Source organism: Mustela putorius, unplaced genomic scaffold (genome assembly GCF_011764305.1).
Source record: "Mustela putorius furo isolate JIRA1106 unplaced genomic scaffold, ASM1176430v1.1 tig00003834_pilon_pilon_pilon, whole genome shotgun sequence".
NCBI classification, from domain to species: domain Eukaryota; kingdom Metazoa; phylum Chordata; class Mammalia; order Carnivora; family Mustelidae; genus Mustela; species Mustela putorius.
Window position 1 is genome coordinate 48,408,249 of NW_025421987.1, and position 23,637 is coordinate 48,431,885.

Consider the following 23,637-nt stretch of genomic DNA (forward strand, 5'->3'; position numbering starts at 1 on the left):
CAACACATGGCTCACATGTTTAATTGACAGGTGATAAACCCTGATAATGTGGGTCTTTTTATGGTTAGAACTTTCTATTGGTTCAGGAAAGCAGAAAACGTTATCACAAAGCTGAAGTAACTAAATTAGTAGATTTTTTTTTCATTTATTTGAGTACTTGTCTTGGTGCCACACAGTATGTGTTTAGCAGTACTGCCTCAGAATTATGTCAGCTCTCATATAATGAAGACAATCTTAGAGACTCCTTGCTTTAGTCCACCTTTCATCTCATCTTTCTAAAACACAGATATAGTTATGTCACTGCTTACGAACCTTAGCTGGCTCCTTACTGTTTATCAAATAAAAGTCAAACTGCTTTGGATGACATTCAAGACTCAAGACCCTCCAAGATCTAACAACAGGTTAACCTCCTAATGGTTAGCTGCTTCCCCTTTGGGACCTCAGCAGTAGGGGCAGGGTAGTAGGGGCCATAGATGAAACACTTCTGTAGGGAGGGGTGGTCTAGGCAGAGGTTAGGGACATACATAGTGGGAAAGAGAATGCCACCTCCTGTCAAGAGCTGGGCAGTGTGTACCTGGGACAAGGTGAGAGGAATGTCACCAGACTGGGGCTGGGCTGTGGATGGCTAAGGCTAACCGACTATAACAAACGTAGACACTCAGGACATGGAAACAGGGGGAAGAGGAAGAAGACTAAAGCCAGAGAGAAACAGAGAAAACCACTTGTATTTCTATTCCTCCAGGAACCACTTTCATGGGGAGGCAGTGCAGAAACCCATGGGCATTGCCCATGGCGAGCCTTCTATAAATCTAATTATTATATTATCATGTTTTAGATACTTTTTTCTTTATACATTTGAGAAATAATAAAGCATAGATAGCAGGGTTTTATTACCATGTAATGGAGTAGGGTGACCCAAGTATTATCACTTTTGTAGGCTCTTCTTCTCTTTTGGCATTGAAGTCCCATATCACAGGACCCCCTCATTGCTAGGTAGACTGCTGGCTGGGCACACTACAAATGAGAGTGAACATTCTTTATAAACAGCACATCCAGCCGCTCAGCAGCATGATATTGATTGAATTACATAAAGTTGCCATTTTTGTAAGCTCAAACCATCCAATGCTAACAACTTCATATGATCCAACTTTGTAGAAAGTCCTATCCTGGTGAGGGAGGGGCTAAGGAAAAGAAGGGGGTTTCTATACTTTAACTCCCTCTAGATTTTTTTGTCCCTCTAGATGAAAAGAAAGAAAAGGCAAACAAATACTTCTTAAGCACAGACTGTGTACTTGGCACTGGACTATTTCGTAAATAAGGAGTTTTTTGACTTAACTTTGGCTGATCTTTATGACTCAAGTCAGGAGAATCAAGAACACAAAAAGATAGAAATATGAAGCCAGCAAGAGAAGTAACTCTAAAGAAAGAAAGAAAAAAGCCTGAAGGAGAACATATGCATCTTAAAGATGAAGAAGAGAGAGCCAAGGTCATGAAGGGAAGAGACAGAGCTTGCAAATGAGGTGCACTGACTCCCGCATAATCTTAACTTATGGAGGTTCAGAGACCCAGCCAAGCCTCTTGAACAGGAATCGCAGCATCTCATTTCAGGGTGGTAAATGCCTTCCTGGAAGGAAGTCAGCATCACAACACTGAGATAGTTAACACACACACACACACACAATACTTTTTTATTGTATAAAAATACAAGATGGAGAAACAGTACAAATTCATCGTGGCTTAAGGAAAACACAGAGAGAATTTCTTAATTCATCTGAAGCATTTTGGCCCTACTTCTACTAAAGAAATTTTAATTGTTTTTGATATATATTCCTCTTTAGGGGTTTAGATAATACAAGGGCATTATGACATTTTGTTTAGGAAGTGTCATTCTATGACAGGCTCTGTGAATGAATTTTAGAAGGATCCAATACTGTTTTGTTGGATAGTTTTATATTTGGGTGAGCTGAGCACATTAGAGCAAGGATTTTTAATTCTTAAGAAAAAATTAAAGTAAACTTTAACAAAGGGAAGAAGAAAATAGAACTCATGGTTTTTAATTCAAAGGACTCAGACCTATGAATGGTTACAGGTCTCTAGGGAGAGATTGAAAAGCCACAGTATTTTATAATTGTATAATTTAGTATATATTTGTATATTTTATATACAAAAATATTATATTTGTATAATTTAGTATAGTATTTATAAAGAATTATAGAAAGTTGCTGATATGTACATTAAAAAGTGAAGAATTCAGAGAAGACCAGAAAGATTGTAAACTATAACTGATGCTATGTTTCTAGTAAATTTGGCAAAAGAAAATTCTGTCAAAGGTCTGTCAAAGACTTTGTTTTGAATTGACAGTAAGAAGATAGGAAGACACGCACCCTACCCCCCACCAGCTCCAGGATGGAGGAGCAAAAATGGGGAACCTGGAGTTGGGCTTGCCTGGAGTCTCATTGGAGCACCAGCTGTGCTTAGGGCTCAGCAGGCAGGCGCACTGAGAGTTGGGGTTTATCGAAGCCTGTATGTATTGAGTTGGTAACACGCCCTGCATGAGGGGAAGGGGATGAACACCTGCCTTCGAAGAAGTGAGAAACTTGAGGCTAATAAACAAGAAGTGGCAAATAAGCTAGTGCGTGATCCTAAGTAGTAAAATATTTAAGTTTTATTGTCTAGTCAAGGTGTCTCCTTATTGACCAGATAACAGAGTGCTCATGTATGTTCTCAAGTCCATCAGAAATATCAAAAACACTACCTAAATAGTTGTTGTAACACATAAAAAGGGGAGACAAAAATCAGATCAGACAGTGTCTGAAGGGCAGCTCTGGCCTCTCATTGCTCTGTTAAGAGAAGCGATAACTCGCTGCGTGTTTTCCAATCTAAATACCTTCAGATTAGTAATTTCTCTTGAAATTCATTAAACACTTGCCATAAAATGATTCAGGTGTTGCCTATGCCAACCTGTCTTCTTTTAAGTTTTTTATAGAATAAGATAATCCCATCATATAGATCAGAAGTTTGAATTGCCAGGTATACTTATGAGTTCTAATTCTAGCACTCAAAGCCAAAATAAAGCAACAAGATAACCCAAACAAAACCTAACATGCATATAGTACCACAAGTTGTCTGAAAAACGAATGGGTCCAAACTCATTGGATCCTCACAACAGTCCTATTCACTCAACAACAGCTCTTTGGTGAGTACTGTTATGGGATGAGTACTATCATTTCTTGGCTGTGAAGTGGAAGCTGTGACGATCTCTGTTCATTAATGAACTTGATTCACCCCCTCATGCCTCTCTCTTGGGGATCCTGGTCTCACTCAGCCCTTGAGATTCTGAATGCTCTCTTGACAGGAAAACAAATCGCAACCCCAAAACTTCTTCTTTCCCGGTCTTTGCTCCAAACTTTCTAGAGCCTACAGTGAGTTCAGCTGAGTTTCACTTATTTGAGTTCTCCTCAAAAGAGTACTGAGGGTACCTTTTCATGTCTCTGGGGACAGGGATTCTGATGAGTAAATGAAGGAGCTGAAACCACGGGCAGTCCACAGTCCATCCCTCCTGCTGGAAGCAGGAATAAACCGGGGAAGACATAATATGTGGGAGGCTTGTCTTAAAAATCTTTAGAAAGAAGCAGTCTACACAAACCTTTCTTTACTGAATTCCTTCTCATCTCCTCTTTATAGCCTAACTCTATAAAATACAGTATGTGGGTGTAAATGATGAGAAACGGCAGGAAAAACAAGACCAAATGATGTAGGTAGTTGTTAGCTTACAACCAAGAGTTTCATTTTAATGAAGTATATCTATATCATGGCCTGGAAAATCACCTACAATGTAGTAAGTTTTTAAAAAAAAAAATCTTAAAAAATAGTCAAAAGTAAAAGAGAAGAATCTTTGTGTGCTGGGAGATACCACAAGGGCACGAGTAGACCCAGGCTGAGAGCCTATGTTCACTTCTCATCGCCCTCCCTGCCTCACTTCCCAGATGCCAAGGTTGTGTATAGACTGACCTCAAGACACACAGGATAATTCAGTACTTTTATTCTCTCACTTCTGGGAGGCATTGTGCCAGGTGTTAATAATTCAAAAAGTCAGGGATCCAGCAGAAGATGCTTTGAAAAGGACAAACACACTGAAATCTGGAAAAAGGCCATGAGTGAGGTTAATCAGAAGGAAGTAGTCAGATATATGAACATACCGTATGCAAAACATAGCAAAGCTGACCTTTGTTGTGTTACTGATGCATAACGAAGAAGAAAAAACCTCACATCTTTAAATATCATATATCTTTGAATCAATTTGAGGTAGAGGTATTTTAAAAATCTAAGAGGGCAAAAAAAAGAATTCAAACAGACCATTTGTAGCGAATAAGCCTCTGTCAGGGAAAGGTCTTTGTAGCTAAAGTGAAATGGCATTTCTTTGGTAATGAGGTGAACATTTATGAAGGACTATTATGCATATTTTTCAAAAAATAGTAATGTAGATCTCTCCTGTAATGCAATAAATGACTGGGTTTGGCCCACCTAACCTATTGTCTAAAATATAATGCAATTTCTATCATAGGCATCTGGGAATAAAGTGAGTCATATATTGCAAATTGTAACAATTCACAAGGCTATAGCAAAGGCTTTCTTTATTAAAGATTTTGTATGGTAAAAGGTGAGCGTAATAATTACCTTGCCCAGATTTCACCTAAAAAATCAGTTCTGTTTATGGGAAGAAAGCCCATATTTTACACATTGAAATTAATTCAGTTATCAGATAATACTTTAAAGTTCAATGGCTCATAGCAATTAAAAGACGGTAATGTTTCCAGAATCAGGTAAATCTGGAAGTCAAAGGAACAGAAAATTCCTTATCTGTGCTTTTCAAAATTTGAAAATTCAAAAATGATTTTTAAATGGTGTGTAACTTGAATCCAGCAAAGCCACAAATCAAGTCATCTCTATGTTCATCAAGGTCAAAATTTGAAAGGTAGTGTGTGATTTTATGAACTCTGACTGACTAAAATGTGAGTTTTTTAAAATTGTTTTTCTCAGCATGACCACCATGAAGGGTAATACTCCTCTGGCAACGGCTCTCTCACAGAGCCCACTGCACTAGGCACCTCTTACAGAACCCTGGAGCTGTTCCTCCCCAGGATCAGGTAATGACACTTTTTGGATGCAAGTGATGGGCGAGTTGTAGGCCGACCATTGGCTCTTGTTACATTTCAGACCGTTCAGAGGCCCCAGACTCTTTTGATCCACAGGGCTTGGGTTTATTCGTACAAAGTGTTCACAGTACAGAGGGTTGCGGGGGCTGGCATCCTCCTAAGTCCTATGTGCTGACCAACTGAGTACCTAGAAGTGTTTCTTTATGGACCCTAGCAGCTGCATGGCTTGGCATATGGAAATTAAGGGAAGAGCTGGAACGCTGGATGGGGCATCAGAAAAACATATTTGGGATAAATATGTTCAGTTTGGCTTATGGTTCTCTTTGAACTGCAACCCATAAGTCATTGAGAAACTAATAGTAATTAGTATCTAACCTAACTACTAAACCTAACACCTTACCTTAAAAAAAAAAAAAAGAAACTTAAAAATCAGTCAATCTTTGTATTCTGCAGCATAAGCCGAAGCTTCTGATATAATTGAAAATCAAGCATTTTCTTTTGAAATAGAATTCCTAGGTTGAGGCCTTCTCCTTCTGAAAGAGCATGCATGCTAGCTCAGGGTGAGGAGGGGCACAGGGAGAGGGAGAAAGTCAATCTTGAGCGTGCTCCATGCCCAGTAAAGCCTTATGTGGGGCTCAATCTCATGGCCCTGAGATCAAGGCCTGAGCCAAAATTGGGAATTGGTTGCTTAACCGACTGGGCCACCCAGGAGTCCCTGGTTGAGGTCTTTTGAAAAAGTTCTAAAAAAAAAAAAAATAATAATTTAACTTCGCATAAGTCACTAGAATATTTGGGTGAACAACAGACTTGAAGCCATCTCTCTTATAAAAGCAGATCTGAATCCTAGCTCCTATAGATCACCATTTATATTGTAATGATAAATCATACCAATGGAAAACATGTCGAAAAGAATCACTTAAAAGCAGTTGCAGTGCTGAGAAGGCACATATATATTTTTTCATATAGAAGGCGTGTGTGTGTGTGTGTGTATTTGCAAAATTAATCTATTGATGATGAACACACAGATTGGAGCAATTTTTTTTTTTAATTTTTAAGAGTTAGAAAAAAAATTTTTTTAAAGATTTTATTTATTTGACAGACAGAGATCACAAGTAGGTAGAGAGGCAGGCAGAGAGACAGAAGGGGAAGCAGACTCCCTGTCAAGCAGAGCGCCTGATGTGGGGGCTCAATCCCAGGACTCTGGGATGATGACCTGAGCCGAAGGCAAAGGCTTTAACCCACTGAGCCACTCAGGCGCTCCAACTGGAGCAGTTCTTAAAGACAGTTTAAAACACTTGAGTGTTTTCTACATCACAAAATCCATGAGTACATATTGTTTCTGCACAAAAAGATTCATGTTAAAAGCAGAAACCTGGAATCAGGTTCAGTTCTATCACTTTCTGCCAATGATATTTCGATGGTATATCTGCATGTTCAGTTGAACACTGTTAATGAGTTTACATACTTTTTTCGTTTAACTCTGAAAAACATTGAATTTCTTGCTTAAAATTAAATATTAATGTATGCTTTTTGATACAGGGTTTTCTGTATTTCTAAGCATTTGAATAGTTCCTTGTGGTGATATGAGTTTTTGAAGTACTTATGATTTTTGAAACAAATGTGTGCCTTGGAAAGTGACTCAGTGAGTAGAATAAGGTATTCTAAGCTGAAAGCTCTAAAGAATCTAAAACTTCTAATACAAACATGTAATATTTGCAAATAGATTATACCTTTAAACACACATTTGATTCTTCTTTACACATTTATTATATAGAAAATATTTCACTTTTCTTTTGTACAGGTTTGACAAATTATCAAACTGTACCTTAGCCATAGCTTCTGAGAAACAGACATGGCAAGTTTTCTCCCAATTCATACTCAATAAGAGTATACTAATTAGAATCACTGACATTTAAGAAACACCACCTCTTCAGCTGATGAAGTTGGAGATTTGATTGTAGTCTCCTAAACCTCAAGAGTATTGACTCTAAGAAGATATGATTTATTGGGGGCTCCAAATAGTTTTAGGTGGAGAAGTGGGGAAAATTTCTCTTTCCTAGAATCTATAATAGAGGATAGGGTATGCAAGTCTAGATTCATAGAGTACACACTTAGCAACTTTCCAAAAGTATTTCAGGAAATTCATCATATAAAAATTGCCACATGAAACTAACACTGCAAATGATAAGTAAATTGTGGGATACTTTTAAGTCACTAACTAGAGATAGAAGAAATGCCTTTGGAGAGGTGGGAAGAGAACTGGTTTTGTTCCAATCCCATTTTCCCCATCTATACCTATTTGCTGTGTGAACTCAGGTAAATTACTTACCCCCTCTGTGTCCTAGTTTCCCCTTCGGTAAAATAGCTTCCAATGAGACCTAACTCACCTGTTATTGTCATGAAGATTAAATATACTAATTTTCACCAAACTGCTTTAGACTAGCAGCTATTTGATATTCAATAAATATTAATCAAACCTGCTTTCTACTACATTAAAGATTAAAGAAGTGAAAGTAGATACCCCTAACTCATCCCAGCTGAAGTCCCATTTTTTATATAGTGTAACAGTTTTAGATGCTGTGATTACTGTAATGAATCTGAATTTTAAAATGAAACCTCCATTTGTTTGCTTCAGATAGGTGAGCAAGTCACCCTATAAGAAAGGGTCTGTCTATTGGTTTTCAGTTTGGGCAGTGTGACTGCTTACCCAGATCTATGAACTGTGAAAATACTTATTTGGGTAATGTCTCCAAAACATCCTGCCTGCAAATACAAAGTTATTTATACAAACATCCAAATTTTAATGTTTCTAAGCCTCCACCTACTCACACAGAATATAAAATCCCTTCCAGAGTTTCCTTTTCTCTTAAATATTTATGAGAATTCCAAAGGGGAGCCGTATGAGTGACTTTAATGTCCCCTAGGTCACTGGTTCTCAAGTGTGGCTGCACATTAGAAACAGCTAAGGAACTCTAACATTTTTGCTGCCAAGGCTGTACCCCATGCAGGTTAAATCATAATCCCTGGGGGAGGCACCAGGCAACATGATTTTGACAATTTCCTGGGTGCTTCTAATGAGCAGTGCAGTTAGAGAATCAGTGCCCGAAGCTCACCAGTGTGTGGTTCCCACATGAAGTCACTTAGTGTGTCTCCAGTCTGCTGGATCAAACCCCCCAGCTGTCAAATGACAGGTCTTCAGTCCTATTGTGTCTAGTGTCTTTCCAAGCTCTCAACTTTGACCGTTCATTAGACCATTTAGGTAAAATTTTTAAAATACTGTGGGCCAGACCCCAATACAGAATCAATAAGTCAGAAGTCCTGGGTATGAAGCCCACGCATCTGGGATTTTTGAAACCTCAGTTGTTCTGACAGGCACCCAGAGTTGAGAATGACTGCTCTGGGAGTTTCCAGCGGGAGGGAGCAGGAGTGATACACATGATTCAGAGTTGAGAGCTCCCTGCCCCAGTTCTGGCTGCCCATATGGTTGCTCTGCTAAGCCATGGCAACCCTGTCTTCCACCAGCCTGTTCTTAATTTATTTCAAGCTGCTGACCGTGCTCTCCAGTGCTGCCCACGCTGCAGCCACCTGCCATCTGAAATTCACTGGAGCACCTGCCCCTGACACCTGAAGCTCTATTCCTGCCTGACTCCTGGTCTCTGCCACTTATCTCTCTCTCCAGTCAGGAGGGGAGGATATTTTTTTGTGCCTATTTCTTTCAGAGATGATCTAGTAGAGTTCCTTGGATACCAGCTTAAATCATTTCAAGTTGAAATCATTTCAATGTTGAGTGCAACATTCCAGACAAAGAGGAAGGTCCTGTGAGTGAACAATGTTGTTACCCCCATTTTACAATTAGTGCTCTTCCCCCTCAGAGTGCAGGCTTGCCAGCAGGTGAGTGCGTTGGGAAGGGCAATGTTTATTCTCCCAGGGTTCCACGGGAGGATGCTGATCCTCAGGATGTACCAGATGCCTTCCCATTTACAGGAATTTCTCTCTTAATTGTTTACTTATTTCTCTCTATGTCTAACTTCTTTCATTTTCTTCTTTTTTCACATCGCCACGTACCTAAATGACAATCACAAATAAAATTCAGATTCCTTCCCTTGAGTTTCCTGGACCTTGCGAAAATCAGAAACTAGGGCTATACACCTGTGTTAGTGTCTAAAACATCCTGGAGCCTTTAGTAAAATGTTGTTGCCTTATTCCAAAGGCCCATATATCTGACTCCTGGCAATAGTCCAACCATTACATGAAACATTCAGTAGGACCAAATGAGGAAGAAATGTTCCCTTAAAAATCAGACTACTTTTCTCTGGAAGGTTAGATGGTCTCACACCCTTTTAGTTTCTAACACACTTGGATGAAGCAAAAGACCCCTGTAGACCACCTGCCTCAACTTGGTATATAAAAGCAAACCACAAACCAAACAATAAACCAGCACAAAGGGAAGAATGGTGGTGTTTTCCCTAAGAGGGCAGTGTAAATTATTAATTTATGCCAGAAAGGAGTATAGGCAGTGTCATTAAACTGAATCATTACAACACCAGCCTTCAGACCACCATGTGAGAACACCTGCATAAGGATATAAAAAGTTAAGCTGTAAGTTTGCTTTGTGGCCCTAGGGAGAGACCTCGGGGGCTGCTCATAGAACTTTCTCCAGAAACCTGCTATGTCAGAACTCAGAATTCTGAAACTCACTGGTTCTCATCCCATGTGCTAACTGCATGCAGTACCTTCGCTGTCTCTGTTTCTAGTTGGCCAAAAGATCTGCTTTAGCCCTATGTTGTGGACCCTTATGCTACCATAAGAATAGCATGCTTAGAAAGGAAAAGCAAGATGGAGGATGACAAGTCCTCGGGTATGAAGTCATAGTCCTAGAAACAAATAATCCTTTCTCCAGACCTGTGTTCCAATGACCACATTTTCACAGATATCTGGGGAAGAGAAGAGTTGTGCAAATCCAGTTACCTAGAGTGACTGAGAAGAGATTAGACATTCTTTCCCAATAGACTAATTTCTTTATTTTTGATCAGATATTTTGTCCCTCTAATTTGTCCTTGAAACTTTAATTTGAATAGAGTAAGGCACAGAAAAAAAGGGGGGAAAGAAGTAAGTCTTCAGGCATAATTTTTTTTAACAGCTTGGAACCAATGGAAAAATATGTCAGAAATAGCTTGTTACCTAGATGTTCACTGTTAAAGCAGTTCCATTATAAAGGACATTCTCTTCTCCCTTAAGAACAGATCAGCCACTCCTGATTCCAGTCAAGTTCTTTCTCAATGTAACCCAGAACAATTGTGTTAAGTGACTTTCCTAAAATCAAATTTTTATTCTTATTTATTAGATTTCCCTTTCAGGTACTTTAATCAGGATTCTCTATCATATCTCCACTGGTGGGATTCTTTGGATTTTTGAGCTGTTGTCTCCACAAGCAATTCAATTTCTCTTCTGAAGGAATTGCACAAAGACTTAACATTTTATTAAATCCATTTGCTGCAACTTTCAAGACCATCAAGGAAATGGCATCCTTAAATTTGGCAACATTCTTTAACAAACACACACTACAGCACATGTATTCAGCCTTAATGTTTTCTGTGCTGCATCAATAAAATTTAATTAAAATGAGTAGAAAAATTACAGTAATTTCCATTTATCATCCCAAAATGCCATTATGAGACTGAAGCCCTTCATACCTGCACCTATCAAACAGGGTAATAAAACTATAATGGGCTATTCAAGGGGGTTATACTATTGCCATCCTTAGAAATTTTAAGGTAATGAGCAAGCATCTGTCTTGAATGTCATTAAAGCAAGGACCAAGCCAGTCAATCTTTTAAATCCTATTCAGATAAATTTTTCCATTACACATTGAATCAGACCCATACATAGAAGGACATGGATAATATATGTTTATATGTTGATATTCACGTGTTTATGGCAGTATTTTGTTTAGTTTTGTTTTCTAAAGGCAAAAGAATGAGAGAAAGAGTGAGACAAAGAGCAAGAATGAAAGTAAGAGGGAGACAGAGGATCATCTCCTTGAGGGGCTGAGGCTCTATATAGTGAGAAAGAATACAAAGCCATTATTTTGGGAAAAATGTATTAAGAAAATTAAATTTTAGGGCGCCTGGGTGGCTCAGTTGGTTGAGCAGCTGCCTTCAGCTCAGGTCATGATCCTGGACTTCCAGGATTGAGTCCGCATCTGGCTCCCAGCTCCCTGGGGAGTCTGCTTCTCCCTATGACCACCTCCTCTCTCATGCTCTCTCTCACACATTCTCCCTCAAATAAATAAATAAAATCTTTTAGAAAAAGGAAAATTAAATTTTAGAAAAAGCTAAATGAAATAAGTATACATTCTTGGAGTTCTGGAAGATAAGAAAGACAAAAAGTAAGAGAAGACTTTGAAATCTTGTTGGCAAGAAATTTAAAGGTGAATTAATATGGGTCATAAAGATATTGCTTATTGTGTAGAGATAAAGACAGTCCCATTAGGTGACTCTAACATGGCTTTTTACGATGGTGATGAAGAAGAAGAAGAAAACTAATAATACTCAGTGTGTGGAATACTGATGAATTAAAAAAAAAAAAAGAAAACCAACTAGCAAAATGGAATAAAATATCTATCACAAGATAAAGAGGTGAACAGAACAGAAGTGATAGCACCAATACTTCAGTGGAAAATGAAAAGACTTTTTTTGTTCTACCTTATTAAGGTCCTTTGAAGCCAGTGTTAAAGCTAAGGAAGAAGAAGAGCAAAGGGAGGAGTGGTGGTCAGCAGGGGAAAAAGTTACTTGGGCTCATTACCCTCTATTAAAGGAAAGAAGGAAGAAGAGAAGCCCAAGGAGAAGAGGGACAATAATAGTGATAAAGTGGAGAAGAATGAATTAGAGGAAATAGTAGTGGAATGGATAAGAAAATCCAAGAACTGTTTATTAAAATGATTGGTATAATATGCAGTTTTGTAAGTTAAAAAAGGGAGGAAATACATACACATCATTCTCTATAGGAAAGGTATATAGTCAAATGTATTAAAACAATATTGAAAAATAATAATGGGCTATGATGCACAACTCTATCCTTTGCAAAATGTGATTCATAGTGGTATTTGCCTCATGGATCTTTCAGTGTCTATTGGGATAATTTAAGAGACACATATTTATCGTGCCATGCACAATATAGAGTTCAACAATTGTTATTAACATAGAAAGAAGTAGTAAACCTGAACATTCAACCATATAAGAAATTGGAACCATTATCAAAAAATCATTTCCAAAAATATCATCAGGTATGGTACATATGGTAGTTTTAAAATACGTCCACAATTCTTTGATACACCTCCCTTCAAGAGATGGAGCTTAATTCCCCTCCCAATGAGTGTGGACTGGTCTTAGCGACTTGTTTCTATCAAACAGATTATGGTAGAAGTGACAGTGTGTGATTTCAGAGGACAGTTAAGAAAAGTCATTTCTACTCTCTTCATTTTTCTCTCTCTCCCTCTCCTCTTCCTGGTTTCAGTTGCTCTGAGGGAAAGTAAGCTTTCATATCATGGAGGACACTCAAGCAGCTAGCTCTAGAGATGACAAATGGTGAAGAATGGAAAGCTTCTACCAACAGCTGTGTGAGTAAGCCATCTTGTAGTGTGTCATCCGGACCCATCCAAATCTTTAGATTCTTCAGCCTTGGACAACAGCTTTTTTAGTCATATCATGAGAAACCACGAGCTAGAACTATCCAGCCAAACTGATGTTCATGGGCTCAGAGCCCTCAAAAACTGTATGAAATAATGAAAACTTATTGTTTTAAGCTTCTAAGTTATGGGGTAATTTGTTACACTGCAACAGATAATTAATACACCAAAGGCTGCTATCCTTTCAGCACTGATTTAGGTCTAGTTTGGTCCCCGGGTGGGAGAACTGACTTTACCCCTCCAAGTCATTGAACTTCCTTGGGATTCAATTTCCTTCAACACAATTCTGGGTTTAAAAGTTTATCTTTATAGTCCCACCTTACTCTAAACTTCTTCAATTTTTTTTTTTTATTAGAATGTGCATAAGTGGGGGTGGGAGTTGGAGGGGGCAAAGAGAGAACCTTATGTAGACTCCACACCCAGCCTGGAGCCCAACTCGGAGCTTGATCTCACCACCCTGAGATCATGACTCGAGTTGAACTCAAGAGCTGAATGCTTAACCACCTGAGTCACCTGTGTGCCCCTGAACTTGCTGGATTTTATAACTTAAAAAATTCAACTGCAATTATATACTATGATAAACAAACACAGATGTGTGGTTAAAAGAGTAGCTAAGATTTAATTGAGAAGTTACAGTACAATTATATCTTTACCAAGGAAAAAAATTTACATGAAAGATTTTTAAGAGAAAGCATAGTTCATATCTTACTTAGCTTTATTTCTCCCTGGGCCTCAGTATCTGGCCTATAGGAGGTATCCACAACTGAGGGTGCAAATGGTCATTTGTGACCCCTACTATAATGCACACTGGTTGTGGAGTAAGGGTTCGCAGACAAGAATTCTTTCTGGGCACTGAAAGTACAGTGTGCTCTTGCCATGATGTGTGAGCTCCATTCTCATTAGCATTTTAAAAAGAACACTTATTAGCTGAACTACTAAATGTCCTTTATACAATATAATGAATTTCATTGAAAAGAATCACCAGCTTAGCTAAGGAGAAATTTAAACACTTTGCCATCATTTATAAATTCAACTCTTCTAGGATGGCATTTTTAAAGGTACTTTGAATGAAAGGAAGAAGAAAAGTGGTAGAAATCTTGACAAAAGAAATGTAATTAGAGTAAAAAAAATAAAAAAGGCAATTCTATGCTTTATGAAGATATCTTTGATCTTACTTCTCAGAAGCCAGGGAAGCAGGGGCATTGTTGCCCATGACATTCTCTCTCTCTTTCTCTCCACTGTGCCTTGGAACAGGTAACTGGGATGGAACGTGCCTGCTTTTGTTAAAACTGATGGAGAAAAATTGCACAAAACCATAATCAAAAACCACTGTAATGCAAATCAATAAGGTGGAGGTACACTGCAGGAAACTCACACAAGTGATGGAATTGTGCTTGATCTTTCTTTCAATATCTCAGGATTACCCTAGACATTTGCTTTATGCATCCAACTCATTACATTTAAATTAATGCATCATATCAGAATTAAATAAAACCATTAATTAGCATATATTGTTTCCCCTGTATTTTTTGTCTTGGAATGTTAATGGTCATAATTCATTCATTCATTCATTTATTTATTAATTCAGCAAGTATTTAATGAACTCCTAAGTTTAAGGCAAAAATCAAATGGCAAATTTCCATAACTTTTCACATAGAACACAACATCCAATGAAGTTAGAAAGGACAAAAATAGGTCTAGATGTACAGAAGGTTAAGATAAATTTAGATGTTATATACATAAGTAGTTTATCAAAAGGAAGTGTGGTGAGCAGTGAGATGGATGTCGTAGATTGCTGTCATTTCCTTCATGATAATATCTTCATTATCTTTGTAAGGCACAAATCTGATTATCATCATCATTTCTATGCCTAAAAGCCTTAGGCAGTTATTAGCCTTATAGGATACAGTTCTCCTAAATGTAGCACAGTGAGACACTAAAGTTCTGTCTGAAATCACCTCTTCATTTTAATTCTCAGCTCTCTCCCACGTCCTTCCCTTTCTGCTCCCCAACCTATATCAGCGGCTTCAACACACTCCTACCTACCTCCCCAAGGGTATCCCAGTCACTACTTTGCTTTCATCCCCCATGAAGTCTGCTTATAATCTTCTAATTATCCAAACTTCCAATCCACAAGCAGCTTCCCAGGAACACCTTGCCTCCAGGAAGCAATTCAGTCATCTGGCCCCCATGACCTGTTGCACATTCCTCTGTGTTAACCTCTGTCATGTGGGGCTGTTGTCTGTGCATGTGTGTGCTAGCATGTGCATATACATGTGTGTCTATGCAAACGTGTGTCCCCTGCAGTATCAGGAACTCCTAAGGATGAGAATTGGGTCTTATTTGTCTTTGTCTCACTGGCTTCTAGCATGGTATCTTCAGTGGTGCTTAGTCCATGCTTGAATTGAAAAGCTGGAAAGGTCTTTGGTCAGATTTTGAGACTCAGTGGGAACAATTATCTCTGTACTCTCCACCTCAAGAATATAGACAGTCTTTAGGAAAAGCCATTACAACCACTCAGGAATAGGAGATTTCCATAGGAAATACCCAGCCCTCAGTGAAACTTTTCATTCCAGGATGAACCAGGGACTTTGGTTTTTGATTGCTTCATCCTTGGATTTGATTTGACAATTCCTTAAACATGGTCTACCCAACAATTTGTCCTCAAGATCAATGGCAAACTTGGATTTCCCCCCGCCCCCATCCTTATGCATTGCAGTCCGTAAGCAAGTGATCTCTGCCCAGTCCTAGTCTGTGAGAAGGAACCAGATACATATCTAAGCTCTATATCAAGTCACAGGATGTTAGGTTTAAAGCATGATCCCTAAAACTCAGTCATACAGGTTATTCATTCATTTTACAAATGAGAAAACAGAAGCTCACAGGTATTAAATTAATTATCCAAGGCCTCCACCATTACTTGTAGAGATGAGGGACAAATTCCAGCATTCTGGACTCTCAGTCTTCTTTCTACCATATCATATGACCTCTCTCACGTTCCAGATCTTTTGCTTCAGTTTTCTTATAAAGTCATGCACAGCACATCCAACTTGGCACCATTTTCTTATTGGAAATATAAATTTGGATCTGCATTGCTGCCTTTCCATTCAATAATGATAAACACTCAAAATATCATCTGGGTTGAATAGAAATAAAATAAGCATCTGGAAAGAATGTGCTATAATGAAGATGCCATTGTTTGCTCATAAATGCTAGACAAAGAATCTGGCTTTTTAAAAACAACTGAATGAAAATATCCATGTCAACCCCAATTTATACTTTAGTAAAAAAATTAAAATGCACTAAGATTGCCAGGTTTTCAAAGATTATAGAATTAAATACAAGATAAATGACTCATTATCTTAATTAACTGAAAGTATAATAAAGATCACCATTCATTTATTCTTTAATTCATCTATCCATCCATTCAAGGTTTATTGAATAAATGATGCTATGCTCCACAATTCCTGCTATTGCATCTATTAATCAAAGAATATTTACTGGGGTGCCAGTAACAGTCAGTTAAGCATCTGCCTTTGGTTCAGGCCATGAACCCCAAGGTCCTGGAATCATGAACCCCCAGGTCCTAGGCTCAAGCCCCGCATCAGGCTCCCTGTTCAGTGGGAAGCCTGCTTCTCTCTCTCCCTCTGCCCCTCCCCCTGCTCATGTACTCTGTCTCTCTCTCTCTTTCAAATAAATAAAATCTTGAAAATAAATAAATAAATAAAATCTTTGAAGAAGAAAAACATATTTATTAACAGGCAAAATAGTTTGAACTATAAAGTCAAAAGATCGAAATTTAAAATATGCCTCTACCACTTACAAGTTTTGGCAAACCTGCTACCACGCAGTCTTCTCTTTTCTGATTATTCCTATCATCACACAAAAGTACTGCTATTTTTCCACCTTAAAAATAAAAAGATTTTTCTTTTAGCCTCACTTCTCCCTCTAGCTAGCATCTCATTTCCCTGCTCCCAACAAAACTCCTTTGGAAGACATGTCCATAAATGCAGTTTCCAATTTCTTTCCTTCCACCCTCTCTTGAACCTATTATAATCAGGTGTTTACCCTGACACTCCACCAATATGGCTCTTATCAATGTCATCAATGATGTTCATGTTCTTCATCTTACTCGACCATTCGGCAGAATTTGTCATAACTCATCATGCTCCTTTTTTAAGAGACTCTCTTCATTTGAGTTCCAAGACACCATATTTTCTTTATTTTCCTTCTTCCTACTGGCTACTATCTCTTAAGCTCCTTTACTTGTTCCTGGTGTCTTACCATTGCAGTGCCTCAAGGCTTGATTTCTGGATCTCTCCCCATTAATCTCTTAGACATCTCATCTAGTTTCTTGTTTTCAATATCATCTCTATGTTGATGACTTCCAAAATTATACTTCTCACCTCAACCACTCTCCCGAACTCCTGAATTCTATGGAGCTACTCAGCAAGCTACTTAGTGGCTCCATTCATTGACCAATACACATCTCAAACGTAACAAGTCAATGCTCTACTTGAATTGTCCCTCAAACCTGTTGTCTTGCAGTGCTCTTTGACTAATAAATGATGCCTCCATTCTTTAAAATTTAAATCATATTATGCAGTGCCTTTACTTAAAAGCCTCCAGTGTTTCTTCACTTTGTTTAGGTTCTCCATGCCCTGTCCATGTCACTGCCTTGATACCGTCTGTCATATTCCCTCCTGGTCCACATTGGTCATTTTGCCTCAGGTGGCCTATATACCTGTTGTTCTCAATTTCTGGGCAGCTCTGATCCAAATGTCCACATAACTCTCCCTTTTACTTCTTCCAAGTGTTACTTTCTTATTGAGAACTTCCCTGACCACCCCATCTAAAATTGCAAACTGCCTCCCATACCTACACTCCTAACTCCCTTGTCTACTTTATTATTGACCTTATGACTTGCCTTAAACACACTACATATCTAGCATATTTATTCTGATTACAAAAAATATATCCTCTACTAGAAGAAATTCTTTTTTCTTCCCTCTTCTACTCCAGCACTTTGAACAGTGACCGGCACAAAATAAGCTCTCAAAAAATGTTAGTTAAATGAATGAAGGAAAAAAAATGAATGAAGGTAAGCAGTGAAAATAAGGAGAGCTACTTCTCAGGTAAAAAAAAAAATAAGTAGTAAGTAAATGAAATAATTACTTCATACATGTTAATGTATAATACATGTTCATTATTTTAAAAAAAAATTATAGGCTCATGTGTATCTGTTGAAAATAATTTTTAGGTGGGAACTGCAGGAAGGGAAGGAGAAATTCTAGTTAAAAGGGTTGGTAGGGAAGTGCATGGTTTTGCAAGTCAGCCTCAGGCAAGGTAAAGATAGCTCTGGAAACACCCTGGAGTTTGGCCTAGATTATCAGCGTCTAGGCCAGTTTAGCAAGTGAGGGCATGAAGGAGGAAAGGGTTGGAAGGCAGGTTCGGATCTGTATGAGTAGTATCATGGAGTCTGTATGGAGTCTTCTATATGGTTCAAGGTGAGACCTCTAGGCTCACATACTGCTATGTGCTGATGTCCATCTTGGGTACCTCTAGCAGTATTCAGTTTCTGGGGCAAGAGTCAGGGCTTACAGTATTTGTCATTTCTAGGGCTAGGTGTACATACCCTAAAGAAAGCAAAACACTGCAAGTCTAAGGAAAGGGATTGCTGCACATGTTCATATAGTCTTTAATAGAATGATTTGCTATCAAAATATAAATCCTTGCATTGAGTAACAGAAACCAAGTGTCTCTATTATGCTGCTTTGTGCCTAACACATAGTGATGTTACATGTTTTTTCATAGGTTGGAGTAAAAATCAATTCACAAAACATATTTTAAAGTGAAAATGCAATTTTAAAAAAGGCACTCCAATTCTTGAAGTTATAAAGGATATATAATTCTCAAAAGTCTTTGTATCCAGATGTAGCTATTGGATTAGCTGATACAGGCCCAGTCCATGAATAAAATTTCTTTAGAAACCATATCACCTTTGAATTTTATAATACAAAGTAGATTTTCATAGATTGTCCTTGGACTTCACTAACTGACTTCCTTTGTTCCCACTAAACAGTTCTGGGGACAGAGGTATAGAGCCTGTGTTAGTAAAAGTAACACAGGCTCTATACCTCTGTCCCCGGAACTGTTTAATAAGAACAAAGGAAGTCAGTTAGTAAAGTCTCACCGACAGTGAACACAGAGTGGGGAGGTACAGAGGAAGATACTGCTCTCTATAACCATGTATTATCAACCAATAATATCTTGCAAATCTTCCCCAGTTTCAGAGAGGACATAGTGGTATCCTCTATAATACTGCCTCAACTTCTCTTTACAACTTGTAATTGGCTTCCCACATGGAGTTTGAGCTTTGTTTGCTACACTGGTACAGATGTGGCCATGAGCTGCTTTTCTGTGAAGTTCATTAAAGGTCTGGATCTCATTTCTTTCAAAGGATGACCTCAGACTCTGTACGCAAGTGTGGAAAATATGAACATGGAGGTATGCATGTGTGTATAAATATATATATATATATATATCATGTATACATATATATATGTGTGTGTATATATGTGTATACATATATGTATATATGTATATACATGTATACATATATACATATATATATGTATACATATATATATATATATATATATGAAAAAGAAATAGAAAATGACAAATGACAAATCCCGAGAGAAAAGAAATGAAGAAGGGAAGGCATTCATTAAGCTTCTACTATGAATTAGACACCCAAGAAGGGAGGTAAAGGGGGACACGAAGATGGAGGGATGAAAGTATCAGATGTTAAAGAATGAACTTGTAAAAATTTCCTTCCTTAAAGGAGAGCATTATAAAACCGGATGCTGGAAGTCGATTAGGGAATGCTTGTCAAATCACTGAGAGAACAGAAGGCTGTGGTGCACTGATTTTGGCTTTGTCTCCCCTAGGTGCTAGGTTGCTGTCTTGCCATGAGATGAGTTATCTTTGAAGTTCTGCTGAGCAGTCTAGATAGCGTGACTTAAAAGTGCAAGTCCCTAACCAGAGTTTAGTTCTCCAGAATACAAATGCTCAGAGAACTAGTCAAAGTCAGAAAAAACCAGCCCAAGATGTTTCCCTTTAAGCCCTAGAGAATGCTGTAGTCTCTATAATTAAAAGGATATTATATTGGAGGTTGCTAGGTATTGGTATCATTTTTTTTTTTTAACTGTGTGTCCTTAAAAAATCTGTAATTGTGTCTTTATGATTCCCCTGGTGGTCAGAGAGGGAAGGCTGTCCTGGGAGAGGCCTAGGTAGGTAGGAGGTAGGGTCACAGCCTGCTAAGCTTGGGACATGACAAAGACAGAGGAAACTAATTACCATTTTAGAGCTTTAAGGTAGGTCTTCAAAAACTGTTTAGGAACTCCTGGCCAATTACATTTTGCTCAGATGTCACTTTGGCTTCTTCCACCCCCATTGTTCTAACATCATATTAAATATCCTCAGCATTTTTGGGCTTATAATAGAAGATTCTCTGCCTCCATTTGTATTTTGGGGTAGATTGCAAACATTTGGTCCAATTCTTCATTATTCTCTTTATCCACACTCTTTAACCATATAACCTTGCAGTGCTCTCCCACTGTGGGCTGGTGACCGGGTCAGTCTCTTGACCTTAGACTTACGCATGTGATTTTCTTTGGTCAATAGGATGAGAAAATGTGATGCAAGCAGAGGCTTGAAATGGACTTGCACCTTAGGGCCTGCTTGTCTGCTAGGCGAAGAGTGACAGTCAGATGGTACTGCTACATGCCCCAGCCAAGCCCACTCTAGACTTAAGTCTTGCAGATGTGTAAGAAATAAACATTATTTTTGGATGCCACCGAGGTTAGGTTGTATGGTTGTTTCTTTCACAGCAAATGACAAATGTCATTTGATCCATGCTCCTCTTGTCTACCAGAGTCATATTTCTAAAATGGAACTCCAATTATCCTAAAATCCTAAAATCACTTTTCTTCAGATACTTCAGTGATTTCCTGTTACGGGCTGAATGCAGGCTCCCCCAAAATTCATATGTTGAAGTCCTAACCCCTAATACCTCAGAAAGTGACCTTGTTTGTAAATAGGGTCATGTAAAATATAATTAGTTTAGTTAAAATGAGGTTATACTAGAGAAGAGTGGGCCTCTAATCTGGCTGATTTCCTTTAAAAAAGGGACATTTGGAGACAGAGACACTCATAAGGAGAATGCCATGTGAATATGAAGGGTAGAGAGTAAGATGACATGTCTCCAAGTTTAAGAATACCAAAGATTGTTGGAAAACTGCCAGAAGCTAAGAGAAAGGAATAGAACAGACTCTCCCTCATAGTCCTTCGGAAGGAACTAATTCTGCTGACACCTTGAACTTAGACTTCTACATTTCTCACACAATACATTTCTGTTGGTTAAGACACTCCCCATTACCTTTAGGACAAAGTTTAAACACTCCTTCACAAGCTATGGATGTCCTTACGTAAACTGGTCTCTCGCTCTATGGATCCATCCCTCACTGTAGCCTTACCCCATTCCCTAGCACACAGAACTAGTTATAGTGCTTCAATCAGTTGCTTCAGAGATTTTTGTCCATCCTCAACTTTGGTTTCAAATGCTCTTCATGCTACCTTCCCACCCTTCATTAGACTCCACATGATTACCTAATTAACTTCTATTGTATTTCAAGCTTCAGATTGGACATCATCTCTGGAAACTTTCTCTTCATCTTCCCAATCCTAACTAAAGAGGATGCCCTAATGAGTGCTCCCCAAACATCGTATACAGATATTTCTATCACAATCTGTATTACACTGTGGATAATTAATTGTTCCTTTCACATCCTTATCCTCATCAACAGACTTGGTAATGAACCCTAAAAGCAAGGTCATATCCCATGTCCTTTTATCCTTAGTACCTAGTATAGTTCTTGCTGCAGAGGGGCTGTGCAGCATGTTTTTGTAAGGAATCTATGAAGGTTCATGTACAAATATCCAAACACATGTGTTTTTGGCATATGGGAAATACATTCTGCTAGTGTGACAACTAGCAGCTGAGTTTACTTAGAACCGAAAGCACCCAATTAAAGACCAAACATCACTTCCTTATTCTTCTTCATTTCCTTCTCTCTATATAACTACCCTATCTCACATGCTTTATAATGCTTTTAGATGTAAGTGACTGTGAATTATTACTGACTGTGGGCCTTTCATCTTCAAGACTGACAGTCTATGTTCCACATTTCTCAGGAGGGAGAGACTATTATAACTATATTTTTGCTTACCAAGAGAATTGTTAATGGTTATCCTGGAGGAAAAAAAAATCTATAAATATCCAACCTATAATGAAGCCTTAAGCTTACTTTCTTCCTTCGCTAATGAAATTCTTTCCGAGTACATTGGCGGAATTGCAACATAACCATTACACTGTGAAAAGAGACAAAGCCTGCAGTGAATTTTTTCTTTTACCTGTTTAGTCCTCATTTTGGAGTCGGACGACAGATTGTTGTAGGTATAATGTGCTTGTGTGACTCCACAGAAGAGAACAGCAACTATTCCTGAAATTCAAAAACATACCAGTCAAAACCAATTTTCTTTCCCATCTAATACAATGGGTAGGGCCACATCAGCTAGAAGAAGAGGGGGACTTGATGTCAGTAGAGTTAAAACTGCTAATAATTACCATAATTGTCAGTTCTTCATAATTAAAAGGATCTTGTATTGGCATACACCTTTCTACTTGTTTTAAACATGGGTCCTACAGGATTAACCTAAAGAAAAGTATTAAGAAGTACATTCTTCTTGAGGATAAATGATTCTCTGATCATGAGTTAAGAAAGTTATACTTGGGGAAACATGAACAAGAGACTATATGGGCAACTCCGGTCTTCTCATAGCTAGTGCCAACTGCTTTTTTGCATTTTCTCCTAGATGCTGGCACACTCACTCAAACATTTGCTTTTCACTGGGTATCCTGAGGAACCTGAAGAGGTTCCCGTCATACATAATTTAGTATTGAAAACCATGAGTCACAAACGTAAGAAATCTATAAGGGTTTTGTTGCCCCTGCCAATGCCTCTACTTGCCAAGCATGAGAGAAAGGTCCTTTTTGGCCCTGTGCCTCCCTGACAAAGCTGGGTGTTCTATTTTCTGCTGCTGAAGAACTTAGTGAGTACATCCAAGGCACACACTCCTTGAAGGTAAGCTGGTCTGTTCTTGTGTGCTTCCTTCCTACAGTGAGTCTTCAGCTGCTTCTAGGCTGACTGCAGGATTGATTTCTTAAGCTATCAGTATACCCAGCTTTATGTGACATGAAGCCATACATACACTAGATGTTCCCTGGGGATAGAGGACTAGCAACCATGAGACAAACGTTGTTATTTGTCTCTGGGCTGCTATTCTCTTATCAGCTCTGAGTTGGGGTAGGCAATTGGTGGGGATGGCATCATACTTTGGATTAAAGATTCTATTAATTATGGGAAATTGAGCAGAGAGGAGGGCTTTGGGAAAAACACAAGATGTAAGTATTCCTCAAGTCAGAACAAGGGGATCGAATTGAATTTTAAGCAGCAGAGTCTTTCCAACTAAAAACACTCATAAATTAAATGCTGATGATTCTTAAGAGTATAGAGATATGTGAACTGAATACTGACATTGCAAATGAATCTACAATAAAGAATTTTAAAGAACCAAGCTTTTATTTATTTATTTATTTGGTACGTAGACTGAATGTTTCTATTTATATGGTGGTTATTACTTGGATTTGCTTTGGATAAAGTATTGTTA

At 38.3% G+C, this 23,637-nt stretch overlaps 1 protein-coding gene across 3 annotated transcripts in view; it reads right to left on the minus strand.

The window, feature by feature from the left end:
• Nucleotides 1-23,637, minus strand: part of SLC9A9 (solute carrier family 9 member A9) — a 668,807-nt gene that overhangs the window by 253,539 nt on the left and 391,631 nt on the right. For all 3 annotated transcript variants that reach the window (XM_004754464.3, XM_004754462.3, XM_045088481.1), the window contains exon 9: nucleotides 22,321-22,409. In XM_004754464.3, the coding sequence (XP_004754521.1) occupies nucleotides 22,321-22,409 (89 nt within the window). The remainder of the gene's footprint in view (nucleotides 1-22,320; nucleotides 22,410-23,637) is intronic.